This window comes from Alexandromys fortis, unplaced genomic scaffold (assembly GCF_014885135.2).
Source record: "Alexandromys fortis isolate MF-2015 unplaced genomic scaffold, M_Fortis_MF-2015_v1.1 scaffold_144, whole genome shotgun sequence".
Lineage (NCBI taxonomy): Eukaryota > Metazoa > Chordata > Mammalia > Rodentia > Cricetidae > Alexandromys > Alexandromys fortis.
Window position 1 is genome coordinate 1,334,248 of NW_026068021.1, and position 23,643 is coordinate 1,357,890.

The 23,643-nt window shown below is 42.5% G+C and overlaps 1 protein-coding gene across 1 annotated transcript in view; it reads right to left on the reverse strand.

The window, feature by feature from the left end:
* Sdk1 (sidekick cell adhesion molecule 1) overlaps positions 1-23,643 on the reverse strand; it is a 961,631-nt gene that overhangs the window by 586,206 nt on the left and 351,782 nt on the right. Inside the window, exons 3-4 of the mRNA XM_050163182.1 lie at positions 8,826-8,932; positions 5,552-5,699 (exon numbers count right to left, since the gene is read on the reverse strand). Coding sequence (XP_050019139.1) covers positions 5,552-5,699; positions 8,826-8,932 — 255 coding nt within the window. The remainder of the gene's footprint in view (positions 1-5,551; positions 5,700-8,825; positions 8,933-23,643) is intronic.

The window sequence follows — 23,643 nt, forward strand, 5'->3', positions numbered from 1 at the left end:
CCCTATCCCTAGATTGGTACCCTGTTGTGTCTCCTTGGTCACATCCTCTTAGCATCAGTTCCTACATGTTGTTCTCATACGGGAACATGGCCTCACCAATAACAACACTTTGAATGCCTTGCTTTCCTCTTGGTGCTTAGCAACCACACTGGTGCTAGACATTAGATAGGTACTCAGTAAGTATCTATGGACTCAAGGGTGAGGAAGACCAGGAGTAATGGGGAGGGGGAGGAGGAAAGAGAGAAGGAGAGAGGTGGATGGAGGTGCTGAGGGAAGGGAGGCAGTAGACCTGGCCGTGGACACCAGTCTTCCTATCAGCACTGTACACAAAGTCAAGTTTCAAATACTTCCCTGAACATTCCTAAATTTTAAAACACAAAACAATGGGGTAAAGGGGAGAAAAGTAACTTGCCCAAGACCAGAAGTTGGGCTGGAACCCCCACATTCTAGCCAGTTTCACTCATGCTAAGTGAGGCTCACTTCACACATATAGATACGCACTATAAACAGTCACAAAATGCCCATAAAATATAATATAAAATATTTTAAAGCACATTATTCTGAAAGCTCGGTTAACTATAAAAATATTATTACAACCAGATCTACTTCACGCGAGCACTGAGTTGTGGCTCCCAACACAAGTGCTAATTTCAACAGATCTTTCTTGGAACAGCGGAAATAAAATGGTAATAAGTTAATGGATGCTTGAGTATTTAAGCTTGGACAATTATGAGGCAGGCTGTTTGTAAGTCACCTGGGATGCTGTTTATTGCCCATACTTCACAGTCCAGATCGTTACTGGCGAGCCATCTATCGCAAAGCCGACTGGAGCTTTGAAACAGTCGATCTATAAACTTCGCATTTCCAGAAAAACATGTGCAAGAATGCTTGTGTTCACACATTCCTGTCAGGTAGACGACAGGATGCAATCTGAGCACAAAAACCTGCAATTAAGCAAAAGAATGGCACTGTACACACCAAGTTTTTGCCTCCTAATCTGATAACTGCTGGCATGAATTACCTCCTGGGGGTAAGGGAAACGCCGCATGGCATCCAGATTCACATTTCAAAGCTCGAGAAATAAAAGGAAAGAAAGAAAACAGATCTAAGCCAGGATAACATAGAGAACTTTCTGTTTTCAACTTAGACTACATTAATAAGACAAAGCTGTCTTCAACTGTGACAGGAGAAGACAGTAAATTAACTGTTTGGATCCAGTAAATCAGAAGAATAAACATGCAATTTCTTTCTCTCCTCAGATACATAAAACCCATAATCATCTATTCAAATTTCTCCATATAACTTACCCTCGGTGCTTTCAAAACATCATTTGCCTTTCCAAGATGTTTTTCTGTGTCAACAGTCATTTTCTGTGCAGCTTTCACTTCATCCCCCTTCTGCTGGGGAAGTGCAGATGCCACCTGACATGTCTTGACAACCACCTATCCATCCAGCCCTGCAGGACTGCACCTCTGCCTTATAGATGAGGCCATGCAGTTACGGAAATAAGTATGATTTCAGTGGATACCACCATGGGCGAAGCCTAGATGTGATTAGGCAACACCTCAGGTAGACAGGGACTTACAGGTGGGAAGAATTAACATGGATAGACTAGCTGGGATGACAATCTAATGGCTCCTCTTCTACTTGAGTTCTGACTAAAGCCATTAATCTTAAGAGGATGCTGGGAACAACCCTAGACTCTCAAGAGGACCACTGCAAGATGGTAGCAGTGAACCCTGTTGGCTGCCTCCATCTCCTGTGCAACAGGATGGGTAGCCTTTCTCCTCTCAGAGGGGAGATGCTGGAGGAAACGAGACCGTGGTTCCCTGGAAGGCTCAGGTCATAGATCCTGGAATGGTTATGTAAAAGGATAATGCAAAAGGAACTTGCAGCATTAGGGCATGTGGCGGCCACAGGCTTCAGGCACTAAATCATAGCTATGCTAGTTACAGAGTCTCTCTCTCCCCTTCCGTCCCTCTTCCCATTGTGTTCCCATCTTCAATGCCTTTGCAACATCTCTTTCCATTGTCCATATGACCTATATGTTTGTAAGCTCAAGGACCTAAGGCTTGGAGGTCCTTGGGAGCCCATTAAGCTGTTGGTTTGCTCCATGCTCCTGGGGCCACAGGCACAGGTCTTGTTCCTGCAGAATGCTTTTCTCTGACATTCTGTGTTTACTGAAATAAAATTTCTCTACGCAAAAAAAAATTTTTTTTTGTTAAAGCCAAAGTCAGTCAGTCTTTGTGGCAGGCAAGAGCATCAACTGATATACTGAAACTCTCTGGGCTTGGCCTAATGCTTCATGAATTCCATGGGTGTGCAGCTAGGCAAGGGGATTAATGGACCAAGTTCAACAGAGACCTCGCTAGTAACCTTGAATCTGATATATGTAACTATCTAGTCACTGACTGCACTTGTCCAAACATGCCATGTCCAAAAAGAATTGAAGAGACCACCACCACACCAGAATACACACACACACACACACACACACACACACACACACACACACAAGCATACATTCAAACCTGCTTCTCCTAAAATTTTCTGTCCACTTCGGGCCAGCTAATCAGGCCCCAGATCTTAAGGTTTGCCCACGCCTCTCTCCATCTCTTATATATCATATTTAATCCGAAAGGAAACCCTCGTAATTCTATTTTTGAACTATATTGATATCTGACCCTTCTCACCAACTACCAAAACACACACAAGTCTGTGCTATTTCAAATTGAAAGCTGGGCTTCTAAATAAATGAGGGGAAACCCCTGAAGCCATGGAAAAAATGATCAAAAGTATGAGGCATGTTCATCGAGTAAAGCAAACAAGAGCCTAGGCCTGACAGGGAGGCCAATGTGGGCCTGGAGTCAGAACCAGGCTTCAGCCCTACTTCTGCAGCCTGCCAGCTGTGTGCCCTGGGGTGAGTCGCTATCTCTAAACTTCAGTTCTGCTAGCTGTAAGTGGAGCTAATTTTAAGTGCCCCAGAAGGCAATTCTGAGGATTACAGAAGATATGCTTCAAGTAGGTACTCAATAAATAATAGCTGCTAGGATTATTAATAGGCTATTTAACTAATTTTTCAAGTTTAGAAACATCAGAGTTACTGTTTCTTCTTAAAAGAAAAAAATCCACTTCATTGTAAGTCCAAAGGTCAACTTTTAAAAGTCATATGATAATGTTATAAAGAGATGGGGGGAGAATAGGATCCTCCCCAACAGAGAAGGTCCTCAGGAAGGGACCTCACATGCAGAGGCTGGAAGCAGGTTGGGTGCTTGACCTGTGCTCAGTGTGCGATGCACTTCGGGTCAGATGTTTCAGATCTCAGAGGCAGCCCTGGTGGTATGGGGCAGATCTGCTGTCCTCTGAGCTCTGTGTGCAGCCGCCTGGGTCTGGAGTGGAAGTTCCTCAGAAACAATATGTCTTGGAACAGCGTATAAACTGTTGGCGAACAGCCCACACGCACTGATTTATGACAGCTCACCCAGCAGGTAGTTAGGCGATGTGGGGCGGATGATGAGGTGGAAAATACAAAACTAAATGGCCTTTCTTGTAGAAGTGTAAATATTCCTAATCAGCCTCGTCTCCTTCTTAAAGACGAGGTATGAACAACACTGCCAAGGCCGGGGCTTTAGCAACAGGTTTAGGCTTGCAAGCAGACCCTTTGTTAGACAGGACACTGTGTCCAGACTCTAATCGCACAGTTATGTTGTTAGCTCGTTAGTAAATAGTCTTTACATGAATACGCATTTTAAAAAAAAGCCCATGAAATTAAGAGATATCTCACTGTACAAATTAAGAGTTAACTCAATGGATGCCCTTTCATACTCTGAATGAAGGTGGCGGGGTGATTCACACAGTTGATGCCTGAACCAATGTGCATTTATTTGCTACCCAGTGAATTAAAATGATCCCAACACCACAGACTCCCAGCCCTTGAAATGACAAGCTCTATCCCTGAGAAGAAGTCTCATGCAGCCTACCTTCCAAACCCCGGCGCTCTCAGTTCCCCAGCATTTACCCCACCTCCCTCCCATGTTCTACATTGGAACCTCCCAGAACATTTATGCCCGACTGCATTTCTGCAGCCTTCTGCTCCACAGAAAGGTCTTCCAAAGCAATGAGATATCGATCCTTCCTTTTTGTTTCACCCAATCCCAAGAGGCCTCTGTTAGGATTGGAATCAATACAAAGGTGAATATCCAAGGAACTTCATATACAGAAAAAGGCATAGCAGCCACACCATTTAAAGTATGGGTATTTTTAACAAACATTTTGAAACATGCCTGTTTCACATATTTCAATTTTTTATCTTGTTTCTGACGGCAAAAGCAGAGACATTTGGTAAGCAGGCTCATGCAGGGATCAGAGGTCAAGGTGGGATAACAGGTCCATTGGGCTTAGAGAAGGAGGTCCACGGTGACCTGCTTAGTGGGAAAGTGTCCAGCCCAGTTAACTCCCAGTTTCATCCGAAACCCACTCAGCAAATGCCTCCCACACATCCTTTCCAAAAACTGAACCAAGAACTTTCCCCCTCATGCATTTTTTATCTGTGTGCAACCACTTGGCAGCATAAATATTTGACTTTTACCCCAAGCACACAGAATTCCATGATTCTTTTTGGAAATTTTTTATCCTTGAACGTTTTTGTCTTTGCAGTATTACTTTTCAGTGTGACTATAAACTGCTCACTTAAGTAATATAAAACCAAGGACTAGGGTGACAGCCCATGGGATAAAGTGGTTGTCTTACAAATGTGGGGACCTGAGTTCAGAGCTCCAGGACCAATGAGAAGCAGAGTACAGAAGTAGGTGCCCATAATTCTAGCACAACTTCCTAAAGAAGAATGGATTGAGGGTGGAGACAGCTCATGGGCTAGCCTGGTGTACACAGTATCAAATAACTGTCTCACACAAGGTGGAAAGAGAGGGCCCCCCAATATATCCTCTGATCACTACATATACCCCTCAGATAAAAAATAAACATGGATCCAATGTTCTTTTTAACCACTTAAAGCTCCAAATGGGGAAAACCTGCCTTCTACACACATCTTAAATGTGCGACATGCAGGAAGACCTCGAGATAGGGTTTAACGACTCACAGTGTGATTAGCAATAGATGAGCGAGCCACTAATTGGATGAAAGGAAATAAAACTGCCGTGGAAGAATGAAAAGATAAACAGAAATAAGCAACAATTAGCACTTTATCGTCACAGAAAGGAGGGAACCCCATGGCTGTTTTAAGTAAACACCAGGCTTGGCTGAATGAGGTCACACACAGTTCAGGGGAGACGGCGGTGAGATGAACTCAAACCCAGAGAGAATGGGCTCCAGGGTGGAGAGGAGACCTCAGATGCAGGGTGTACGACACGCAGAAAGTGACAGCGCAAGGTCACTTGCTGGAGCTGCTCAAAAATAGCCAAGCCGGTCACAAAACAGCTGCTCATGAAGGACCGGGGAAGCTTCCGCACTGAGCCAGGCTTCCCAGTCGCCGGCCACTTAGGAAGCACTTGGTACAGCGTAATGAATTACATCCACATTCAGAACGACTTACATTCTACTGCTTGGAATAATCTTGTGTCCTTCTCTAAACCACGTCACTTGCGGTCTGGGGCAGCTGACGATGGGCACCAAGTTTAGAAGTGCTGCATGTCCTTGTGGAACTGTTTTCCTCTGGTCTGTATCCATGAAATTCCCCATATCTGCGGAGAAAAAATGGACTTTTAAGTTCTGGAGCGAGCTATTTTATGCGGGGGAGTTGGGGTCAGGGAGGGAAATAACTGTATTTTACAGTGCAGCTGGTGCCGCCGCCACACTTAACGAGGTGACAGGCGAGACGGAGTGGCAGTGTGACAAGGGCGGGTGGGGCTGTGAGGGGAGCATTGGCAGAGCCGTGAGCCTCTGAAACAGCCACAGAGACCCTCATCAGCAAGGCCAGGGGCCTTGGCCACACTGCAATGATATGATGGTGGCTCACAGTTGACTCTAACCCGAAAAGAAACTGCTGGAAGCCATCTCAGGCCCCGTGAAGCAGTTTCTACAAAGCTGCAGTGAAATATTCCTGAATAACTTCCTCCACCTGGGTCTCCTTTTCCTTATCCCTAGGGCGACAGTCTCCCTCACAAGTCTTTGGGAACCAATGTGTTCCAACCATTGGAGCATTCACAGAGAATTCTCTTATGCACCCCCACACTGATGACATAGTTTGGGATAATCAATCTTTGTTTTATTGATTAAAACAACCAAAAAAATGAAGTTACAGTCATTACACTGTAGATATGAAAGGGTCTTTTTTAAATTAGTAAATTGAAATTTTAAAATAATCTCCATATTGTTATCAGATACAGTCAATGTATATACACAGAGTTGTTTCCACACCATATTGTATGTGTAGTAATGTACATATGTACATGTTCCCAGGTATATGCAAGTGTGTATGTATGTGGGGGAATGAATTGCAGGTGTGTGTTTGTGTGTCTGTGTGTGAGTGTGTCTGTGTGTAGTAATGTATGTGTATACATGTTCCCAGGTATATGCAAGTATGTATGTGAGGAAATGAATTGCAGGCATGTGTGTATTTGTGTGTTTGTGTGTGTGTGTATGTGTAGCAACATATATGTGTACATGTTCCCAGGTATATGCAGCTGGTGTGTATGTAGGGGAATGAACAATTGCAGATGTGTGTCTGTTTGTGTGTGTATATATGAAGGCCAGAGGATGATCAGGTATCTGTCCTGATGGATCTCCAACTGGTTTGGGGGACACTGACTCTCACTGAACCTGGTGACTGATAACTGGCTAGATGGACTGGCCAGCAAGCCTTGGGATGCTGTTGCCTCTACCTCCCCAGTCAGTACTATGGCTGGTTCTGGCATTGTATGTGGGTGCTAGGATCCAAACCAAGTTCCTTGCAGTTGTGTAGCAAGCGCTTTACTGACTGAGCCATCCCCCTAGCCACCGTCTATTCTTAATTTCTTCTGCTTTTATCTTGGAGACAGAATCTCACTATGTAACCCTGACTGGCCTGGACATCACTACATGGACCAGGTTGCCCTTGAACTCACAGAGATCTGCTTCCTGAGTGCTGAGTTTAAAGGTGATCACCAAACTTCCCAGCCACCATGTATTATTAAGTATTTCTCATTTTAAGATATTTTTCATGAAAGAAATGCTACAGCTTTACCATTAAAAGCTATTTTCTATGTGCCAGGGCCTGCTATGACGGCACAGAAAAGAGCTATCTAAGACTGTGGGAAATGCCCTTGCTAATTAGAAAGTGAAGGAAGTACGCACAAACTGAAAGACTGAGAAGCAAAGGGTGGGAACGAGGGCATGGACAACCCTGCAAAGTCCAAACTTCATAAATAACATGTAGTACACTCTAATCAATTCCAGGCTCTTAACTTACTCAAATATGGTTTGGGTATTGATCCAAACTCTACTTATTATGTTTTCAATTTTTCTATTGAATAAAAGTTCTGAATTATTCTGTAGACAGCTTTGGTGGTGACTTCATCTTCACAAACCAGCAAGATTGATGTCTTCCTCGTGGCTTAAACAATAGCCAAACATGCATAATACGGGGACCTCCCTCGATCATTGTGATTATGACAGGAGGGTGAGATAGGTCTATGCTATTTTATATGCTAACATAAAGCTACGGATCATAACGGATGCCAAAATTAGAAGCAGCGATATTGAAAGAGCCAAAGCAGAAGAGAAGCACTGCAATGTAGACTCAAGCCTGGGGCATCCGGTAGTGTAAAATTTCAGAATGTTCTTCTGCTTGCTTTTAAACAAGATGACATTTCAGCAGTGTTTTCAAAAGACACTGAAGCAGACCATCCGCTAGACAGATCCTAGTCTTCAAAGACTTCCTATCATAAGGAAGGGGCAGCGTATAGGCCAGGTCTCCTGCCCCCAAAGACTGCGTGACAGTCATGGTCTCTGCCTTTGGATGGCCCCTTCCTTTAAAAGTTTCATCCCCCAAAATGGATCTGCTGAATAAAGGCTAGATGGCTGCATTAATAAGGGCTGGGACTTGACTGTCCATGTCTGCTAGGCAGCAAAATGGCTCCTTAGCAGATCCCAGGGAAGAACCAAGGGAATCTGACCTTAACTAAAAATACCTTTTTTATTCTAAAAATACCTTTAATCCCAATACCACCAAGCCAATGGCAGTTGGTTTATACTAACTATCTTACTTCTCTCTCTTCCTGCTCCCACAGGTTTAGGAAATACTTAATCTCCTCAGTTGGCAAGAAAAGGCAACATCTCACCTTGGTCTCTGTGTTTGTTTTTAGATTTTTAAAGTTATATTTGTTTGCATGTTTATGTGAGTGTTTATTGCCACAGGATATGTGTGTGAGCACATGAAGGTCCGAGGAGAGGGAGGACAAGTTGAAGGGGTTCATGCTCTCCTTTCACCATGTGGGTCCTGGGGATGGACTTCAACAGGTCATCAGGCTTAGGGGACAAATACCCTTACCCACTGAGATATTTAACTGGCCCTATACCAAATTCTATTTTATTTATTCATTCATTCATTTATAGCCAGTGTCTCATGCCCCTCCAGCTGGCACTGAACTCAATATGGAGCCAAGAATCATATTGGACTTCTGATCCTCCCCAGTTCGCTGCCATGGTTGGAACACAGGGCATTATCCAAGCCAGGCAAACATTCTACCAACTGAATTAAATCCCCAGGTCTTATCGCACTACTTCAGAGGAACCAAGGACAAGTATCAATTGCCACATTAGAAAGTGCCTCCCCACACTGCTGCAACTCTGCCCGTTGCTCAAGGCCGGCGCTCACGCTGCACACGCACATGCCACTTGAACTTCAGATCTTCTCTGCAAGAGAGCGCCCATCCTGTTTCGCACCACGCAGCGGTAAAACCCAGCATCCAGTTTCTGTAATGAGGGGATGATATACCTGCAAAATGCCAAAAAGACGTGTCAGTCATCAATCCTGGAAGAGCAAGGGCATCCCTTCCATAAGACGCTCAAGTGATCATTTCTCTGGTACTGAAGACATACCCAAGCCCTCGCAGAGGGAGACCACTGTGAGTTTGCTTTATCAGCATCCCAAGTCCAGTGAGACTGCAGACTAGTACATGGAGTCAGGACTCATGCTGTCCCCTACGGTCAGCACAGTGTCACGCATGTTGGGGCATGAATATGTAATGTTCCCATAGGCTCACTTGTCTGAACACTGGGTCCCCTGTTGGTCCTGCTGGTTTGGAAGGCTTAGCAACCTTTAGAAGATAGATTCACTGGAGAAAGCGGTCCATTGGGAGGTTCTGTGCTTTCTGACTCCCAAAGCACACATGTGACGAGCTGCCTCAAGCTTCTGGAGCCATGCTTCTCCACCATGTTAGACTGTATCCCACAGAACGTGAGGCACAATAAAAACACTCCCTCCCTTAGGCTGCTCCCTAATGTTAAGTTATCAGTGGTCACTGCAATTAAAGCAGAGTTTTCAGTTTAAGAAAATCACCTATTCTTACAGTGCCAAATCTCAGGATTTACAGAAATACTTTCTGGAACTGTGGACTCCTGCACACAAAGTCCAAGTCACTCCATATGGAAAACCACTACCACTTTCAGGATGAGTTGTGGTTGTCCTCAGGCAAAGCAGACCCAGGCCCAGGACCTTCCTGTCTCCACCCCAGTGTGGATGTCTGCTAGTATAACGTATGCTCCTTGGGGATTTCCTTTTCCACGTACTGACACCGACAATAGCTTTGTTTTTTCAGATGATGAAAAAGTGTCAGATGTCATAATTTACCTTGTGTAATATGATGGATTCTAGTTTTCATTCCTAGGGCTATAATAACCCCTCACACTCCATACCCCTCTAAAAGCCTCATTGGCATTACAAAGGACAGTAAGAGAGACTTTCTGTACCAGTCCTACTGAAGTAAAGCCTGAGTTTTATAAGTCAGGATGTTTGAAATCCGTGTTTGAAACCAGCAGGGATGTAGTTAATGATCACTGGATAGAATTCAACAGCTCCTGAACCCAGACCTGAGGTGGTACTTAACTGATTGTAGGCCATGGTCATAAACCAACCAAGAACAAGTTTTGTCAAACTGTCTGATAAAGGGTTAATATTCAAAATATATGTGGAGCTCCCTAAAGCCCAACAGGCAGAGACACTCATCTGAAGAAGGCAAAGGGACACGGGGTTTTCAAGAAGGTAAGTAGAGCATCCACAGTACTCAGTGCATCCACGGTACTCTGTGCCCTCACGGTACTCAGCACACTCACGGTACTCTGTGCACTCATGATACTGTGCCCTCATGGTACTCAGCACACTCACGGTACTTTGTGCACTCACGACACTTCGCACACTCATGGTACTCAGCACACTCACAGTACTCAGCACACTCACGGTACTCTGTGCACTCATGGTATTCAGCTTTCACAGTACTCAGTGCATCCACGGTACTCAGCATCCACAGTACTCTGTGCACTCACAGTACTCAGCACACTCATGGTACTTGGATGTACTCATGGTACTCAGCATCCACAGTACTCAGCTTTCACAGTACTCAGTGCATCCACAGTACTCGGCATTCACGGTACTCAGCGCATTCACGGCACTTGGGTGCACTCATGGTACTTGGCATTTATTGTACTCTGCGCACTCATGGTACTCAGCATCCACGGTACTCTGCGCAGTCACGGTACTCTGCACACTCATGGTACTCGGCATCCACGGTACTCTGCGCAGTCACGGTACTCTCCACACTCATGGTACTCGGCATCCACGGTACTCCTTGTACTCACAGCACTCGGCACATTTACCGTCAGGAAAATGCAAACCCCAACCACACTAATACTACAGCCCCCGGCTCCTAAGAGCCATGCTGAGGATGGAGAGAAGGGAATGTTGTTCACTGCTGCTGGGCACAGAAACTGAGACAATACTACACAGTGGGTGCTCTTTGCAAAATTAAAAATGGAGCTATTATAGACTCAGCACTGCTTCTCTGAGAGGAAACTGAAATCAAGACCATGGGGACCCCTGCACCCCATGTTCACTGAAGCTTCATAGCACCCAAGCTCTGGAAAGAACCCAGGAATCTGTCAGCACAGGAGTGGATAGAACACGGTATAGATTTAAACCAAGAAAGGGGGGTTTCCCCCAAGAACATGGATGAACCTGGCAGACATCCTGCTCATGCAAACAAACCAGTCACAGGAGGAGAAACACGGCATGCAATGGTGACAACCAGGGAGGGCAAGTGCGGGTTGGACAGCACCAAAGAAAACCAATGTTTAGTTAGGTAAAATGAACAAGTCATATCAGTGTTCTGTGAGACATAGAGAACACAGTTAGCAATGTTGTATTGTATATGTATGGTTGGCCAAGGGGCTATTGAGGCATTTTTTTAATGTTTAAAATTCTGTTTATCATTGTGGGTGTGGATGATGTGTTGGGGGTATTCATGCCACAATGCACATGTTTAGGTCAAAGGACATCACTGTGGAACGTGTTTCCTCCTTCTACCTTTACACAGGCTTCGGTGACCCAATTCAGGTCAAAAAGCTTGCACAGCCAGAACCTTTACCTGCTGAGCCATCTTTACCAGCCCTACATGTTCTTATTACATAAAAACAGTATTGGAAAGACAGGATTGCAGCAAATGCGTGCAAATGGTGATGAGGAAGTTATGACTGGTGTCAGGGTATGTGCTTATCCTAAATTCACTGGGTTGTGTGTACTACACATAGACAATGAATGCATTGTAGGCCTACTCTATCATATTAAAATAAGACACATTGGTTGCGATGACTTAGCATTGCAAACAGGAGGACCAGAGCTCAAATCCCCAGAACCTACCAACCAGGCTGTGCATGGCTGCACATACCTACAACACCAGTACTGAGCATGCTGTGCAAACATGAGGACCTGAGTTCATAAGCCCAGAGTCCACCAACAAGGCTATGCATGGTTGCATATACTGATAGCCCCAGTGTTGAGAGACGGCAGAGACAGGAGTATTGCTATGGCTTTCTGTCCATAGACTTAGATCCGCAGTCAGTGGGAGACCCTGTCTCAAGGCAATAAGGAGGGGAACAGAGTGATGGAACAGGCTATCAGGCCTCTGAGCGCACTTACATTTGTATACACATATACACAAAATTAAATTAAATTAAATATGTGGGTTGATGGTTCTCACTTGTCATGTCCAAGAGGTCACTATTGCATGCCCTACCCAAGAGGTTGAAGTGAATGAAACATTACAATGTTCACACTGTAACAGAACAAGGGAAACTTCCATTCTGAATGAAGAAAGAAAGGAGTTAAGATTGGAGGCCTGGATCTTTTCACATTGGGGAGGGCGCAGGTCATGAAAGGTCACATGTACACAGTCTTTTTGATATCTGAAAAATGCAATGCTGCTGCTGTTTTTCCTTAAGAAAAGTAATGCTCTGGCTGCGGCTGTCTAATCTTTTGAAGACATGTGTTCTTACAAAGTATAATCAGAAACTTAAAGCAACTCGGGCAAAAGACACCGTGTTAGCGTGTTCTGTTTGCTCTGTACCAAGTAGACCTGGAAGCATTGATATTCAACTAATCGCTCATCTTTTTTTTATTCAAGTATGTTCAATTAGTCATCCTGGAAAAGGGAACCCAGAGGAATAATTTTAGGTGAATAAAACACTTGGACAATACAGGCAATTCAGCAGTAAGCAAATATTAATCAAAGTGAGTCTCCCTCTGATAACCTTGCAGTGGTCCTATGGTAGGACTCATAAAACCTTTTATGATAGGAAAAAAACATTGCTGAGCATTAATCTTAAAAATTCTGTTCTATTATGAGGAACAGTTCATCCCAAACAAAATTAATTAGTGAAGACAATCAGAATATACCAAACCGAGCACAAAGAGTCAATGCCGTGTATTTAAATTACAAATCAGACTGGAAGGCTGTGGGCTTTGATTGTTGTGTGCTGTAATTATAGGAATGAGGGATGCTGAGATCAGGTTAAAGCAAAATCAACAGAAGTTTTTAGAGGAGCATGAGGACAGGTCATTGGAGCACAGCTCTGGAGAGCTGCAAGGACAATTGGATCGTGGCGACATGACCATGTTTACATAACTGTTACCCGATCTACTTTTTTTTTTCTCTTTTTAAGTATCTTGCATAGATGAAAAAAATTCTTGTGAATTTCTAGAATAATCTTATATGCTAATGCACAGATACAGCATTGCTTTCAAATGACAGGAAGAGGCGGATAGGAAAAGTATTAGGCATATGTCGCCATGCACCGTCTCCAAGGATAATGTCGCACCAGGGGAAAATCTACAAAACAGTTGTGAAGTCCTCCACCTCTTACCGGAATTCCTGCGCAAATTATGTTCACCTAACAGATGGGAGTGTTCGTTGTAAGCCTATTGTTTATAAACACACATTTTAAAGCAGAGAAAGTTTCCTGGCTCATTGGAAGAAGGTATGATAAAAATTGTGGTACCATATGCCGCTCAGCACAGGCAACACTTGCTCCTGCTCCAGTCAACACTGGGCCAAGGTATGAACACATCCCACCAGAGTAGGGCTCTGCTAGACCAACACAGCACTCCAGGACAATAGAACTCTAGGAATGGCAGGGCCAATTCTGCTGGAGATAGCACCTTAGCCACGAATGCTACCCTGAACACACACCAGAACATTCAAGGCTTCTCCTTCCCAGCCAGCAGTAAATGCCTAGCTAGGAGAGAACGGAAAACTCACATTGAGTCTGCCCAGGATCTAAACCTTCTCCACATTTATGGACACTACTCTAGAAGCACGTCTCAAAGAACCAAAGATCACAGTGGCTATTCTTAGGCTCACTCCAGAGCACAGGGACATCACACAGCCAAGTCAACACTGCTGCTGTGGCCTGGTACTGCAAAAGAACTGGCCCAAGAGCCAAAAGGTGAGGTGATAAATATTGCAGTGGTTGGACACGATGGTGACTGGACACGACAGTTGTGGTAAGACATGGGTTTGCATCAGTGCAGTGGTGGAATACGGCGATGACGGGAACCAGAAGTGACAGGGTACAGCAATGGTAGGTTATTGAAATGGCAGTGACATAGTGGCGGAAATGCTGGTGGGGGAGACAAGGGAGAAGTAGTGATGCAGCAGGGGTGAAGACACACAGCGGTAGGGGACATACACGGCTGTGGGGAGATATGGCAGTGGTACAAAGGAAGCAGTGGCAGGTGGACAGGTGGTGCAAGAGAGTGTTGGACAGTCACTGAGGCAGCACCTCAGATGATGGCATTCAGTGTCAGTCCTGAGGGGACTGGCTTCTGGGATGATTGTGGCACTGGGGGCTTGCTTCATTCTACTCTGCCAAACCTCAGTGTCTCCACAATTCTAAAGATACTTCACTATCTGCAAAAGCACAACTCATGAATGACAGTAGATTTAATGAAGTTCAAAATCTACTCCAAATGCAATAAAAACAACTGGGGGGGAACGAGATTAAAACAAGATCAAAGCAACAATGACCACGGCTTCCTGCTGAATTGCCCATGACCATTCATTGATAAAGAGTATAAAAAAAAATAGACAAAAAAAAAACCCTCTAAGACAAATTAGACTGATAGTATAAAAACTTTCTGGAAAAGAACTATTCTGTTTCTAGAAATGTATGATAAAATATAACTTATTTTTAAAGGGTTACTGTTCGGCAGCCATTCACAACAAGAGGATACTAGGACTGAGAATACTCATCCGGGCAACAAAACCACACCTCCAGAACAAGGTCCAGTCTAAGAACCTTAGGTGGGGATGTAGCTCAGGTCCATGGAACGTCTGCCCAGCAGGCACAAAGTCATGTGTTTGATCCCTAAACCAGGTGCAGTAGGGTGCCACACACTATAATCCTCGTGTATTACAAGCAGGAAGATCCGGAGTTCAAATCATCCTTGGCTGCACGGGGGAACCTCTGTTAGCCTGGGCTAAGAACTCTGTCAACCAAACAAACAAAGAACCAACCAACCAACCAACCAATCAATCAATAAAATATTACTGCTAATAATAATGATGATAACATAAAATTTTGGGGCTGGCAATTAACTTAATGGTTTAGTGCTTGGCTAGCAAGTATGATGCCCTAGCACACCTTAAAAAGAAATGAGTAAGAAAATAAGAGTGAGATTTCCTAAGTGGTAGGAGGCTTCCCTAGTATCTATAAGGTATAGGTTCAATCCACAGCACCACACAAAAAATCCACTAGCTAAAAGTATAATTTTATGCTAGCATGATACCTAATTTTCATGAACAAGCACCAGATTTTATAATAAGTTTTATGTCTTTGGACAAAAGCTCATTCTTATTTTTATAACTAAAAAGAGGGGATTTGGGGAAATACACATTAAAAACCATGCGTAGGTTCACAAAATCACCCCATCTTGGGAAGGTTAGATGATAATTATGTTTTTGATTTTTTTTATAAATTTCCTATATTAAATTTTAAAAAACAATAATCCAAAGTGGAATGAGTCTGTCGCTGACTGTTTCCTCAAGCAAAATAATGATGAAAAAAATCTACACTGGAATTTGATAAGAAAATAGATACACAATTTTGAAGGTGTGCCTGAGTGACAGGTCATACGCATTGGGGCAAGTTGAAGGTTATGCCCTTAGAAGAGTTAAATCATCAGTATGAAGTTAAAGTGCACAGAACAGGAGAGATGGAGTTATCCATTGGGAACCCTGTACTTCCAAAAGTTACCATGTACGTGTGTGTGTGTGTGTGTGTGTGTGTGTGTGTGTGCGTGCGTGCGTGTGGGGGGGTTATTTAAAAATTATTTTAAATGAAGAGGGAAACTAAACAGGTGCCTGTGAGTCTGGGCTACACGTAGCAAGCAGGTAGTAGTGGTGTTAGGGTTCAAATCTGGCCATCCAAAGATTCCAGAGACCAATGCGACGCCAAGTTCCCACAAGCATCTTACTGATGGCTATCAGAGGTGACTATGTTTAGACTCTATTCTAACATTGACAAAAGTCAACCCAAAGTTCAAGAGTCACTGTTGAGATATTCCTAAGTCTCTCCAGGACTCTGTTTTTCACCAGTGTAAGCAATGTTTTGGAGACTGTTCATTCTTTCTTTCTTCAGGGGCAAAAAGGTGAAAATCTCCATTTCATGAAGCTCAAGAATGTGACAGGAATCAGTCTGTCGGATCTAGCATTATTAGGATTAAATACTCTCAAGTCAGTGTGAATTGAATGTCAGAAAACCTTTGGGAAAGAGGGCATTGATTTTTTTTATGGAGAAAAATCTTTTATTCCATTTGTGATTACTTAATTCTTTATGATGTGAAATTCTCTGTAGACATAAAAAATGGGGACCATTATACCAAGAACTGAAGTGTGAAGACAAATGTTACCCTCTACACAGTTAAAAATATCTACACCAAGGTATGATGAAAAAGGGATCTAAGCGATAAGCATGATAACAAGCACTAGCGAATCAGGATCATACAGTTAAAGCTCCTGCTGTCTCATTTGGAAGTCCTGGTCAACAATGGATCATAGTAGATGGGGATGTCCTGATGGCTCTGGCTTTTCACTTAGACTCCACAATTATCCTAAAACAAGAGAACCAATGAGATTAATTATCTACATCCAAATCATCTCCAATAAGAACTTCAAGAAGCCACATGCCAGTTTTGATTCGGAAATTGTTCCCCAAGAACAACCCTATCTGCTCTGACTACACAGCAAAGACAAGACAGTCAAACTGAAGCCAGCAACCAATACAAGCAGCACACAGTTTTGTGGGATCCACATGAAGACTGGCCACACCTCACTAACACTAAAGATCTAAGTCACATACCCTAGCATGAGTTATGCTCTACAAGGTTGGGAGGCCAGCATGGCTCACTTTTTCTTGGAGTGAGAATGCAATGGCCTATCCATCCTTAAATTCCCACATTTATTATCCCCAGCTTTCTAGACAAAATGATAATTTGATGCTTCAGAAATGAAGAGTCCATTTTTCAATGACAGAACTCACAAATATAGTTTTATGATAAAGAAGGAAGTTGAAGTCATATCGAAAGGTTCATACCCAATTCACAACCATCTCTATATGGGATACTAGGAACCAATTAAGCAACACAGCATGAAACTACATGAGGTTCTTTTTTTTTTTTTATCTAAAACTCACAATTCTCATGGCTAGGTTGAGCCCAAATAAAATCTGTTTATGTGAGTGAGTTTATTCACAGAGATAGCACCACTGGGATGTAAACCATCAGAGGAGAATTAGCATGAACTGAGCTTAGGAATCACTAGGGGAGTTCATCTTTGCAGGAAGATTAAGATGAGGGTCACATTCACTTTAGATAGTTGATGAAAAAAACAATTTGTTTCACCTAAGAAGGAAGTGTTCACACACACACACACACACACACACACACACACACACTTTACTTGTTGAGTAATTGATTAAGAAACAATGTATTAAGCAGTATATAAAAGGATGATCCTTGAGGTTCAGGGAAGAATTGTACTAGGGAGACGTACTTCAACATGTAAGGAATATGAGCAAAAGACAAGTCTGTAAATAAAAATATTTTAAAACAAATCTAGTAAAATCATATTTAAGAGCTAAGTCTTCAGATATAAGGGTACAGTATATTTGCCCAATAGCCAGGCTCTCTTATTTCTCTCAATAATATTTTAAGTTTCCATTGTAAATATTATGTACATCATTTGTCAGATTTATCATTGTGTATTTCAGTATTTGGTACTATTTTTAATTTGTGTTGTGTGTTGTGTGTGTGTTATATTATGGATAAGGAAGGATGACTGTTAAAAATAGAGATAGGTGAATTGATGTATAATTTTTATATATTTAACGTCTATCTGGTAACATTACTGACCTCACTATACAGGTGACTATACTGTTTGAAATAAAATCAGTATTTTTTCTTTTGCAATATAGATAACTCATTTTTCTTGCCTTATTGCACTGTCTAGTAAGTCTACTATCATAATTTGATGCTTTTTAACTTTGTGGCTCTTATTCAAATTGGGTGAAAAGTAGCATTGTTTCTTTAATTATTTTCCCTTGCCCTTTCTTTAGTTGAAGTTACACATATGTTTGAAGTTTTCTTGGTACTCTCTAATGCTTATTTAATTGTTTCTTAAAAATGCTTTTTATTTTGTATAGTTCTGTTGATGTATTCATGAGCTTACTCATATTTTCTTCTGAGCATTCTAATCTCCCTCAGATAGTTTTATCTTTAGAGTTTGTCTTACTTTGATTATCTATAATACAACCATAATTGTCTCCCAGCCTTTCTCTGCTACTTTGTGTCAGTTCCACCATGGTTTCAATAGCTTTATTTTCCTTCTTATTTTACACCACGCATTCCTGCCTCTTTGCAAGCTTGATACATTGATTAAATTTTAGATACTATGAAGTTTCATTTGTTGAGTTCTGGCTACCTTGGCATTCTTATAAATGTACTTAAACTCTGTAGTGATGCTCAGAAGTAATTAGCTCAACCCTTTTAAAGTATTGCTTTTTAACAGTAGCTAGGTGGGACTACACCATATTTTGGTAGAGAACAAGTCATGATCAATGTTCCTTATACTAAGCAACAGATTGATTGATTAGATTATTTCAAAATAGTGATTTTTGGTCAATTGTGTTTGCTCAATTTGAAGGCCAGATTAATAACCATTTCCCAGCCAATTTGTTACTGAAATCTGCACAAATACATTCTTTTAATTTTCCTAAAAGGAAAAACATCCTTTCCTTAAAGGATGCTATGCTAACTTTTACAGAATGGTTCTTCCAATGGAAGAGTTTTGTATGTGGTTCATTGTGAAGGACATGTAGTACAAACAGAGCTGGCCTCAGCTTAAATAGTTGAGCTGCGAACTGTTGCAATAATATTTCATCTTTTTGCATATAAGGCATTTAATCTATATACTAACAGCCAATATATATTTAATGCTCTTTAAGTCCTAGAAACCATCCCATATATCAGGACTAGCAATAAGCAAGTTAAGATGCTGTCCTAGCAAATTCAAAATGCCATACAACAAAAAAGGTTGCCCTGCTTTGTAGGGTATATCAGAGCTCCTTCAAATTGTCCTGGTCCATTAGCTGAAAATAATGCATTGATAAGCTTTCAAAAATAATTGCTTTATCTCAGGTTGAGCTTGCTCAGTGATCGCATGCTCTGCATCATCAAAATAGTATAAGTTTAAGAAAACAATTTAGATTAACAAGGGAAGCTGCTCGACCAATTGTTAAGCAATGTGATATATGCTCACAGTATTTACCTGTACCTCATCTGGGGGTAAAACCCTGAGGACAACTTCCTGCTCATTTATGGCAAATGGATGTTACTTGAATTGCAGAATTTGACAAATTAAGATATGTGCATGTGACAATCGATACATATTCAATATTCTTGATGGCAACTGCACAAACTGGAGAAGCCACTAAGCATTAACAACTCATTGCTTAAAATGCTTCTCATACATGGGGACCCCAAACATCATAAAGCTTTTTTGTTCAATGCATCCCTAAAGATGGATGATGTGTCTAGATATGTGAGTAAAGCATTTCAGCAATTTCACAGTAGGATATCAAACATAAGACAGGTATTCCTTATAATCCTCAAGGACAAGGAATTGTAGAGCGTGCCCATGGCTCCTTAAAAACACAACTTCCAAAAAATAAAAACAGGAGATTATCTTTTCAAAAACCACATAATGCCATGAGCCATGCACTGTTTACGCTAAACTTCTTGAATATGGATGTCCATGAGCAGTCTGCCATGGACAGATTTTGGCATGATGGCACCAAGACGACCTTTGCTAAAGCAAGTCAGAGAGACCCTTGCACAGGATTATGGGAAGGACCCAATCCTGTATTAATATGGGGTCGAGGACATGTCTGTGCTTTTTCACAGAATGAAGATCAAGCGAGATGGCTTCCTGAATGTCTGGTTCAATGTGTCCAGCAGAGGAATGCCAGCCCTGATGTCATTGCAGTTGCTGATGACTTCATAGAAAAAGTACAAAGAGGTTCCTGAACCTGAGATCCTGACCTCCTCATACCACCATGCTGCAGGCTGAGGAAAGGGGTACCTGAACCAGTGTTCCTGACTTACAACATCATGCTGCAGTCTGAGAAGGGAAGGAAGGAAGATCATGGTGACAACTGATGATTCCCAGTCTCTTGGTGGACTTGCTGCGCAAACTTCCAGACCTAGTGAATACTGTTTTACATTGGAACAAGACCAGAAATGCAGACTGAACATTTGACTGTTTTGTACTTTTGGACACAGGAATCAGATTGCCAGTGAGGTATTCAGTCTGCTGTTGAAATGTTGAAAGAACCTGAGAACTGAGACCTCAATTTTCCCCTCAGGGGAAAAAGATTCATTACAAGGAGTGACTGAAGCCCTTCTTCCGATGTGAGGAGGGTAGCCTAAGGGTTTTTTCTGCTGCTCAGAGACTGGGACAATTGCTTAAAAACAGCATAGCAATTGGACTCTCACCCATTACAAAAACCTGTCTTGTGGTTAGAATGGATTTAAGAGAATTGTGATTTGACAAATTGTGCTGTGGTATTGACTGCTAATGCTTTAGTTCACTATCAGATGTTAGTGATTAGAAAAAGATTAGAGCTTGTCTAAGAAAAGTTTGACATTACCAATGAGCTCTTGAATTTGACATGTTTGACAAAAGTTTAGATTTTGATATGGCTAAAAACTGTTAAGAAACACTCTAGACCAATTCAAAAAGGGGCATTCCCAATCCTGGTGATCCTCCACTCCTTTAATCAGGAAATACTATAGCCATAGAAATATGTATAGCACAAAATATTATCTGCATGCTTATCATTATCAATTGTCGATGAACTCTCTTGACAGAAACTTGGCTCAGAGACACAGAACCCAGAGATACTTTCTCCCTTAACTTCCCTTGATTACGGAGGTCAGCAGTCAGTGATGGGTTTGATCCCATGGGAGGCCAGGTGCCTAAGACATGGACATGTATGATTGGAATGCATGTACCAGAGACAGGTAAGTCTGGGAAATGGAAAAGTGTTCACCTAAGGCAACCATCTGTTCTGTTGCAGAAACACAGGCTTTATTAAAATTTATAAAAAGGGAGGAATTGTGGAGGCCCAAAAATGTGAGCCTATTTCCACCTTGACCAAAGGTCAGAGAATTGGAATTTACCTCTATTCCTTCAAGGTTATTGTGTTTCTACCTCAAACAAAGGTTCCAACTAGATTCAGACAGAGAGTTCTGCTTTCTCAAGGTTATTGTCAACAGGTGGGGCTAATATCTACACCTTGTATTTCAGGAATAGAGAAGTAGATATGTTTCCACCTCAAACAAATTTCTAAGGATCCAACTAAGGTTCCAGCTACCTTGTGGAGATAACATTGGATTCCACTTAAGGAGTGATTTGCCTACAGAATATCTATGGTGTAAGCATGATTTGTTTTGTCCTAGCAACAGAATCTTTAACTAAGGATGTAGCCCACAACCTTCAACCAGTCCATTCATTTACTTGTATCATGTTAATGCACTTTTTTTAATATTACTCCTACCTTTTGAGGTCAGAGTATTATGAGCAATTGGAAGTTAAACACAGGTGATTTCAGTATTCACTGGAACTCCCTCCTGGTATTATTCTATATGCTTCTGTTTTATTGTTTTTATTTGTCTTTGTATTCTTTACTAATCTTCCTAAATCCCTATGCCCCTACCCTGGTGAGTGGCATTTTTGCTGAGGCTGGTCCCTGACAGGGGATGCTTTTCCTCTTGACACATGTTCAATATCTGATGCTGACAGAGATAGCTGTTGTAGATAAGGATGCTCTGCCGTGTCTCCAGTAACCTCAAAGAGTCAAGTATAGACCCTTAAGGTTCTAGCACAAAACTGTGCCTTCTTTAGTGGGCAACTCCAGATACTGAAAAGCAATTCCTGTGGTGCAGAGTGATAAATAAGAGCTAGGCTGTGGGTATTAGACAATGACTATGGAAATAACTCTTACAAAGGGATTAGCAGAGCCATATAATTCCAAGAATCAAGGCTGCTCTCTCAACGACTCTTAAGCCACGCAAACTGATGGAACAGCTAAAATCCTAGGCCTGCGTAATGCACGGCCATAGCATGCTGGACACGGAAGTGCCACACTATAGCCTTCCAGGAGTACTGCAAAGGGGCAGCTTTGCAAGCAGCATATTTGGCCCTCTGGTGGCTTATTACCGTAGTCATCTAGAGAAGACCTAGAACCACCTAGAAAAAGAACCTCTGGGTGTACCTGTGAGGGACTACTTAGGTTAGATTAGCCTCTGGGTGTACCTGTGAGGGACTACCTAGGTTAGATTAGCTTCTGGGTGTAACTGTGAGGGACTACCTAGGTTAGATTAGCCTCTGGGTGTACCTGTGAGGGACTACCTAGGTTAGATTAGCCTCTGGGTGTGCCTGTGAGGGACTACCTAGGTTAGATTAGCCTCTGGGTGTACCTGTGAGGGACTACCTAGGTTAGATTAGCCTCTGGGTGTACCTGTGAGGGACTACCTAGGTTAGATTAGCCTCTGGGTGTACCTGTGAGGGACTACCTAGGTTAGATTAGCCTCTGGGTGTACCTGTGAGGGACTACCTAGGTTAGATTAGCCTCTGGGTGTACCTGTGAGGGACTACCTAGGTTAGATTAGCCTCTGGGTGTACCTGTGAGGGACTACCTAGGTTAGATTAGCCTCTGGGTGTACCTGTGAGGGACTACCTAGGTTAGATTAGCCTCTGGGTGTACCTGTGAGGAACTACCTAGGTTAGATTAGCCTCTGGGTGTACCTGTGAGGAATTACCTAGGTTAGATTAGCCTCTGGGTGTACCTGTGAGGGACTACCTAGGTTAGATTAGCCTCTGGGTGTACCTGTGAGGAACTACTTAGGTTAGATTAGCCTCTGGGTGTAACTGTGAGGGACTACCTAGGTTAGATTAGCCTCTGGGTGTGCCTATGAGGGACTACTAAAGTTAGATTAGTTTATGGGTGTACCTATGAGGAACTACCTAGGTTAGATTAGCTCTTCCCTGCCACGGACAAGATGCTGATAGGATCGTCACCAGTATAAGAGAACACAGTACTGATAATAGTATTCGTAAAGGACCTATCAACTAGGTTAGAGCCATATGGCAGAGGGAAAGGAAATGGCAATCACAGCGCTTGGCGCTCCTGTCTAGCAGACTCCCTTGAGTTCCTCACTGAGCCATCCACTACACCCTTCTTCATGTGGGTTTTACTCATCACTTATCAAAGTTATCCCCAGGAACTTAATAATTTTATCGACACTGTGAAATTTCCTCATCCTTTTATAAAACTGGAGAAAATAGCTTTTTCCCTTTAACATTCTCATTTTTACTGAAATTAAAAAGACGCACCCCTCAAGTTCCTATTGTTATTGTGGCAGAGAACTGAGCGATGGAAACAGGTCTCCTAAGAAGACGATGACATTTTTAGACTATCCAATTATCCCAACTGTTATAATAGGCAGACCGCACAAGCATTAAGAAATCCTTCGCACGTGGGTTTGCATACAGACACACACTTGGAATATAAATACTACAGCATTTTCCTCAGCGTAGA